This window comes from Belonocnema kinseyi, chromosome 5 (genome assembly GCF_010883055.1).
Source record: "Belonocnema kinseyi isolate 2016_QV_RU_SX_M_011 chromosome 5, B_treatae_v1, whole genome shotgun sequence".
NCBI lineage: Eukaryota > Metazoa > Arthropoda > Insecta > Hymenoptera > Cynipidae > Belonocnema > Belonocnema kinseyi.
The window spans coordinates 11271201-11279576 of record NC_046661.1 but is presented as its reverse complement, the minus strand read 5'-3'; the positions used below and the strand labels follow the sequence as shown (position 1 = coordinate 11279576).

The 8376-nt window shown below is 34.8% G+C and overlaps 1 protein-coding gene across 1 annotated transcript in view; it reads right to left on the bottom strand.

Moving 5' to 3' along the window:
- The window catches only part of LOC117172487 (cysteine--tRNA ligase, cytoplasmic), a 172487-nt gene that overhangs the window by 112856 nt on the left and 51255 nt on the right, over window positions 1–8376 (bottom strand). Inside the window, exons 3-4 of the mRNA XM_033360476.1 lie at window positions 8172–8312; window positions 7855–8065 (exon numbers count right to left, since the gene is read on the bottom strand). Of these exons, the coding sequence (XP_033216367.1) occupies window positions 7855–8065; window positions 8172–8312 (352 nt within the window). The remainder of the gene's footprint in view (window positions 1–7854; window positions 8066–8171; window positions 8313–8376) is intronic.

Here is an 8376-nt window from a genome sequence, read left to right as displayed (position 1 = left end):
CAGGCACCCATTTTTACGTTCCTCATCATCAGAAGAACATCTCATGTGAAAATTGGCCTTATCCGTATCACGCTCCCATTTACGTTGTCAGCCCACGGTATAACTCTAGCTGAGGGAAATTGGAATTTGCTCGAGAAATGGCTGGAAGAGCATGCCATTGAACCAACCGCTACTATAATACCAAGAACAATGTTAAGCGAACCTGTCTCCAGCAAGCAGGTAGGCGAGAAGGATAGAAAAAGAGAGAGCGAGGGTTCGGATGGTGAGAAGAAGGTGAGCGAAGGTGTGAGTACCGGTACAAATTGTGCGACCAACGTTGAGGTAAAGACGGGCCGGAAAACCATTAAACTGCGTCTGCCTCTTAAAATAGATACACAGATAGTTAATTTGGGGAACAAATATCAATTTAAAAATTTAAAGAAAATTTCATTTGAAAGTTTTGAATTAGATTTATCAAAAACTCATCAAGAGAATTTAATTATAGTACAAGCCAAAATTGTGAAACAAGGTCAGATAAGTAACTTGAAAGGGATTATTTCTAAAATGACTTAGTTGTTTGAAAATAATACCAAAGGTTATAATGTAACGATTGATACCTTCAGGGAAGAGTTAAAAACTAACAATAAGGAAAAAGAAGAGCTAAAAGCTCATGTGAAAGAAAGGCGGGAAAAATTTGACTCTCAGAGCCAACAACTTGGAGAAATTCAAAATTGGTTGGATCAAGAGTATGTATATGATGAAGGTGAGAATGGGGATGAAACTGAAAATTCTTATAAAAATAAAAATGAAAACAGGGTGAGAGAACATTTCATGGCTACAAAACTAGATGACAAAGAGATTACAAATTAAATACTGATATGGCCACTGAATTATTTCTTAACTATCTTTTATCTGAATTAAGGGCGAGCATTCTACAACATATTATTGATGAAAACATCGATTTTACTAAAATTGATCAAGATATTTTGGAGGAACAAAGATTCAAGGTTCGGGATATTTTGATTAACCAATTGGATTTGAAATATCATACCAATATTACTGATCCTAAAGATACACTAAAAATTGTGAGCGTCTTAAAGATATGAAAAGGTGCGAAGTACATATAACTTCGCATTCAGTGAGAAAGCAGCTTCACAGCATGCAATATGTGGTAGGTAAAATGAAAACAACCGAGCTTTGTGAGAAATTCGAGGATACTATAAGAAGCTATGAAAACTGCTTAGACGCAACCCCTATGTCAAACGAAGAGAAGAGAAATTCATTTTATAGTGCAGTCATGGTATTTGTACCAAATATTCAAAATCTTGACTTTATAAATAAACGAGCCCTCAAATCGAGTCTATCATATGAAGAGCTGAAAACGCTCGTTTTGCAAGACGAGGCAGCTTGTAACCAAAATGAAGGTGTGCCAAACATGGTGCGAGCGGCCAATAATGCAAAATTCAAAGGCCATAAAAAATAATGATTGTTATGAATGTGGCAGTTACAAAAATTATGGTCAAAAGTGTCCAAATCCAGGTCCAGAAAGGGTTTTACGTATGCCTCAAAGTTGGGCACATTGCTAGGGAATGTCGGCATGCAAATAAATTTAAGAAACGAGGTAACATTAATCATTTTTGTGGATCACACCGTGGTCGTGCTAGAGGTTTCAAACGAAAGTCTGGGGACGATAATGGTTATTATGGAAATTCAAAACAAGGACATTTTAGGGGAGGGCGCAGAAACAACTATGGAGGTAGGTCAAGAGACAGAGGCAGAGGTGGTTAACGTGGCGGGCAGAATAACAATAATGCTTGAGATAATAATCATGGCGCGAATCAACAATCTGCTCAGCCCAAAAATGAAAATTTATCAGGAGGAAATAATAATAAAGGTGAGTCCTCACATAAACTGTCACAAGCTTCAATGATTATCCATTATTACGATTATGGATCTAAAGGGGGAGCGTTTTTCACTAGCACTGACACGTTAGGTTTAGATAAATATGTTTCGAAATTCCTCGCTGACTCTGGAGCAACAGAACACATAACTAACTCAAAACTTGTTTTCAAAACATTTGATGAATTAGATCAAGGTATGATTAAATGTGTAAATAAAAATAATTCAGCGTACTTGAGAACGAAGAGAGCGGGAAATTTCGAAATTTTTTTTGAGAATGGACAAACGCTGCGTATAGACAATGCTATATTTGCTGAAGGGTTAAAAGAAAATATGTTGTCTTTGAGAAAATGTGCTGAAATGCAACTTGCAATATATTTCGATAGTAAGAAAATTGACAGTATTAATCCTGTATCAAATGAATCAATTTTTCAAGGTGTGTACAATAGTCCCTACTGGTTAATATAATTGAATATAGATAAAAGCAACACTAATATGAACTCTGAAAGTGAGATAAATAGGCGAGTTCTTGCACATTTTTTGAACCAAAAAGGCATATGACAAGGAGTGAAACAGCAAAAGATAAATTACATGAAAATCCCGAAACTCAAATTCCCATGGAAATTGACATTGATGAAAATGTTGATAAGTCTAACAATGATAATAATAATAAAGGCGAGAATAATGAGGCGAGTGAAAATATTGAAAAGAAACCTTATGAAATGTCTAATTTTGATATTACAATTTGGGATCGGAAAAATCACAATATTGAAGATGTGCCTTTAGTTGACATCACAGAAGTGGAGTCCCCATTTTCTAAGGACAAATTCAAATTTTAAAAAAATAATCGAGTGATGTTATGGTATATTAGATTTGGACATGCATCTACAGAGCGTCTACTTTTGACGTAATACAAAATTCATGTCATTTCCCCGTCAATTCCCTTCAAATTTTTTTAGATTTCCAGTCATCAATCAACATTTTAAGTAATAATCATCCAGGCATAAACACTGACACAATTAATTCTGAGTTTTATAACAAAATTATTAAAGTTTGACACACTTATATATTAGGCCGCAGTGAAAATAATCAAATTAGTCGAATCGTTTGAGTTGAACAAAAAAATGTGTGGGTTGACATCCAAAAAAAGTTTTTAAAAAATGTTTGAAATCGGTTAATATCTTCTGTTCCCTTTTTTGATTTGTAAATTAAAAAATTTCAAAATTTCAAAAAATTTCCCTATTGCTTCCTGATTAATTTTTTTTAGTTATGTGAATGTTCTTTATACCTCCTGCTGCTTGAATAGCGTCATAAACTGTTCTGAGTGCAATCAAACTTTTTTCTGATTGATTCTCAAGAATATTATTAGAATTAACTCAGAAACCACGTCCAAAGGCTGCATTCCCATGGTACATGATTAAGATCATTCTAACAAAGACTTTCAAATGTGTGACAATATTTTCAACAGAAATAAAATTCCCGACAGCTTAGTGAATTCCCGTCGTTTTCCCGGTTTATTCCCGTTACGTGAAATTTCTGTCATTTTCCCGTTTTTTTCGATTTCCCGACGGGTAGACACCCTGTATCTATTCCTTATCTTAAAGCACTCCAGTTAAAATTCCCAAACAATAAAGAGTTGAATAGTGCTGTTTTTGAGGATTTAATTCTTGACTGTGAGGTACGTCACATAGCTAAATTCAAGAGGTTGTCTTATAATTTGCTGCGCACTCGAGCAACAGCTCCACTTCAAATAATTGATTCTAATGTTATGGAACCCATTACGCCAGTGGCGTATCCTAAGCGATATCGATTTATATCTATCTTTATAGACGATTTCTCTCGCTTACCCACGGCGTATACAATGAAACATAAGAGCAAGACTGGTATTAGTTTTGAAATGTTTGTGAGGATCGCGAGAAATCTCGTGAGATACGATGCGAAGGTGTGTTATCTCAGGACCGATTAAGGCATTGAATATACTGGCATTGAATATCCCTTGCTAGACTAGTGTTCACCACATGGGCTGCCGAGGCTCTGCCAGAGTGCGAGGCGGGAATCGAACCCGCAAGCCGACGGAGTGGATCCAAAGCCTACGCTTTAGCCCCCACGACCATCGTCCCACTTCTAACCAAATTTCTATTATTATTCTTGTTCTAAACTATTCATCTTTTAATAATCGTGAACTGATATCATTTTCTACTGTAAAATAGGTCCTATTAATTAGATGGATTGAAATCAACAGCTCGTACACAGTTCCTTCGACTTTCAGCGTTAAATTTCAATGATAGCTGATCTTCATTTGTTAGTTCTTTAGCGAAACAAATGACAAGACTCATTAATCTGAAGTTAGGTAACGAAAACAACGCATGCTTTTGTTTAGCTGATTGTTTTTCTTATTCGCGTAGTATCCAGGTGTTATTTGATAGAAGAAATCATCATCGCTAGAGGAATTTGATTTGGAGTTTTTTAAAGCTGTGAACCATATTTTTATTCAGTCCTGACAAAGATTCTCTTTCTTCGTTCGCGTTACTCATTTTTTATGTACAAAGAGTGTTCATCATTCTTACTCATATGTTCTGAGCTATTTAGTTTCCAGTATATTTGATTCTTTCTGTGTATGTGTGCATGTTAGTGTATACATATAATTAAGAAATGGATTCTATTAGTGTCGAATAAGATTCTAAGTGATCTGTTGATCGGAAGTTCTAGTAAAGACGTAAGAATTCTGTTTGATTACCTTCGCACAGCTAACTTAATAGATAGTGAGCAAGTCAATTTGACCAGAGAAATCTTGTTGCAGCACTTCCTACCGTCTATTGAAAAAGGTAAAAGAGGTCTATAATGCAGACAAATTTCCTAAACTGAAGCATGATATCGAGAGCTGAAGATGAAGAACATGAAGAACATAAAGAATTTGAATGACAAATGGAGCCACTAACTTCAGAAGAAGCTATTTCCCTTGCTGAAGGTACAAAATTGACGAAACATCATTATGAAACTATTATACTGCAACCTAAAGATCATAATGGTATGACAGTTACAGAGTCTGGGTGAGGGGTGAATTGCAAGATTTGTTCGATTATACCATACAGTGAAGCGTATGTTGGAAATTCCAAATATTTTGCCACCGGATATAGTGAAAGGGAAAAATGTCGTTATGAAGTTACAATATAAATATGGTTGTGATGGCTCATCTGACCAGAGCGAATATAATAAAAAATTCCGTGAAACAGAAAAATCAGATGCAGGCATTTTTATTATGTCAATGGTGCCATTACGTATAATTAAAACTTTATCCCAAAAGAATTATACGAATTCTTCTGAATATGCAAAGCCCTTGACAATTCGGAAGAACGATAAGCCTGGATCCACCAGATTATGTAGAGTATGTAGAGTCGATGGAAGAAAAAATTTCAAAACTCAAACCTACAAAAATAAAAGTACCAAGTAGCCGTTCTGCCATAACTGCCATTCATGAGTTCTCGTTGACTATGGTTGATGGAAAAGTGTGTCAGGGTCTTTCCGGAACTCATTCTGCTGCCACTTGTTACATTTGTAATGCGATACCATACCAGATGAACGACTTACCTGAAGTTGCAGATAAACCAGAGAAGGTACGAAATTTCAGATACGGGCTCTCTACATTGCACGCGAGGATTCGTTTGATGGAATTGATACTGCACATAAGCTATCATTTAGGATTCTGCAAGTAGCAAGCAAAATCTAACGAAGAGAAAGCGAAAATGAAAACTGCAAAACAGAGAGCCCAAAAAAAAATCCGTAATAAGATAGGGCTTATTATAGATGTTCCAAAACATGGCTCGGGAACTTCTAACATAGGAAATACTGTCAAAAGAATTTTCAGAAATCCTGATTTGACATCCGGAATCACACATGTAGACAGGGAGTTGGTCCGTAGATTCGGCATAATTTTGCAAGCAATGGCTTCAGCGGAGGTAAGTGACACATTCAAGTTCGAAAAATATTGCCAACAAACAGAGAAAATGTACGTCAATCTTTATAATTGTTACTATATGTCAGTGACAGCACACAAAATGCCCTTCACGGAGCCAAAATGATTGAATCTGCTTTCCTACCCATTGGTTAATTGACGGAAGAAGCTCGAGGGGCGAAAAAAAATTCAAACATCTACGAGAGTTTCGCACTGGAAAATGTAGCAAAGAGACTACTAATAGAGATCTCGGACATAAACTGCTGATTTTGACCGACCTAATAATTGTAAATCAGAGGCAAAACTGGAAAAAGAAAATAATTATACTAGATCCTGAAGCTCAAGACTTGCTCAAGGAATAAAATGGAAGGAATTCAAACGCTCTTGTGTTGGCCAACTGTAAGTTCTGAATGAAAAAAAAGAACTTTTTTTCTGAAATTAAAAGGACAGCCTGAAAAAACGAGTTTTTACGTCAACAAATGCTCGATTAATGAATTTTGGAATTAAATTTGTTTAAGAAAAACATAAATATAATGAACTAATTATGAATGTTACTGAAATTATCATAAAGCTCATAATTAAAAGGACTGACCTAAAAACAGGGGGTTTTACGTCGACAAATGCTCAAATAATGCATTTGTTAATTAAATTTGTTTAAAAAATCAAAAAAATTATTAACTCATTATGAATGTTGCTGAAATTAACATGAAGTTCTGAATTAAAAGGACTGACATCGAAAAAAATCGAATTTTTCGTCAACAGTTGCCCGAATAATGCGTTTATTTAATTTATAAAAAAAAAAGATTTATCAAATAGTGATGGATGTTGCTACAATTAACATGAAGTTCTAAATTAAAAGGACTGTCATTAAAAAAATAATAATTTTTCTGTCAAAAAGTGCTCGTATAATGCATTTGTTTATTAAATTTGTTTGATAAAATCGTGAAATTCATCACAAAATTAATTTTTCTGAAATTATAATGAGGTTCCTAATTTTAAGAAATTGGCATAGAAAACAACGAATTTTTCTGACGACAAATGCCTGAATAATGCATTTGTTTCTAATCTTAACAAGAATAGTCTTGAGAGAAGTTTTTTAATTAAAATATTGTTTTCATTCAAATTTCTTGCAAAATAACTTTAAAAAATGTGAAATTATTGAAAATTATAGAAAACACATTTTCAACAAATAATTTGTTTAAGGAAATGTTTTTTGTTAGTTGTATCATGAGGGAATATCTTTATATAATGTAAATCTATGAAACGTCGGCGATTACAACAATTTCTCTATTATTGACGAGCACCGGGAACGTGAAATAAAAAAAATGGTCATTTTTTCGTCATAATTATTCACTTATAAAAAAATTGAAGAACTAAATTAAAAATCATGCTCGATAACTTTCTTTGAAATTTTATCAGCTTTAAAATAACATCCAAATCGGTCCACAGGTTCAGCCGGAATCGTGTTTTGAATCAAAAAATGTACTTTTTGCCCACTGTGCGGCGGTGCGCTGTTTTGGGGATAAGAAGCTCAGCTACGGCTCTAGGATATTCACTGTATGTTTTTGGGATGTCAAGCTATGGTTTAGGACAAAAAAAAAAGATTTTTTGAACCCGCCACGTGGGATTTACCGCTTAAGCCACGTTATTCGTATATCTCCAGACACACAGGATGGGTTACAGGAAACTGTTTACTTTCTCTAAAAAACATCTCCCTCTGGTCTAGATTTCTAGCGTAAGATAGTACACATATTTTGTCGAAATATGCTGCCTGATGATCAGCTGCTTTGACTTGTTGAGTGTTTTATGACGAATCCGTAGTTTGCGCGCGAACTGTTGCCCGCTTACGGCGGGCAAATGTACCATTTATTGAAAGTGTCTTAACGAAAAAGAAATATGTATAAAACCAACAAAGACACAAATTCAGACATTTTCCGCTCTCTAAAAATTACAGATAATTTCCTCCCTTTCCAGGTCCAGTGACCGCACTGTAACAATATTTTTTTCTATGTACTTAATCTTACCTTCTCCATCATGCAAACTCGTTGTGTCGCCATAAGCTTCTGGTACGAGTTTAGCATAGTGATGCTTATCTCGTCTGTCAAAGCCCCCGACGTCGAAGTAAACCGAACCATTGCTTTCGTAAGCGACACCCTTATCTAAAATTTTTTCTATAAAATCTATAATTTCTGGAACGTACTCGCTTACTCTCGTCAATACATTTGGTTGCAAAACCTAAAAAAATAAATTTTGATTAACTTTTATTTTGTGAACAAATAATTTTATCAGGGGCCTTCAAAAAAACATTGAACGCATTTTAACATTAAAAAAGGTAACTTACATTTAGAGCTTCCATGTCTTTATGGTATTCAGACTCCCAGTGTTCAGATAGCTTCCGAAAAATTGACTGTTCCGTCACTGAATTTCCACTTTTTTTGTCCAACCAATCTGACAACGGATCGCGCGCATCATTCAACAAAATCTGTAGATGTATAAAAAACTAAAACTAAAAATTACAGGAATACAAAAATCAATGCATTAATAAA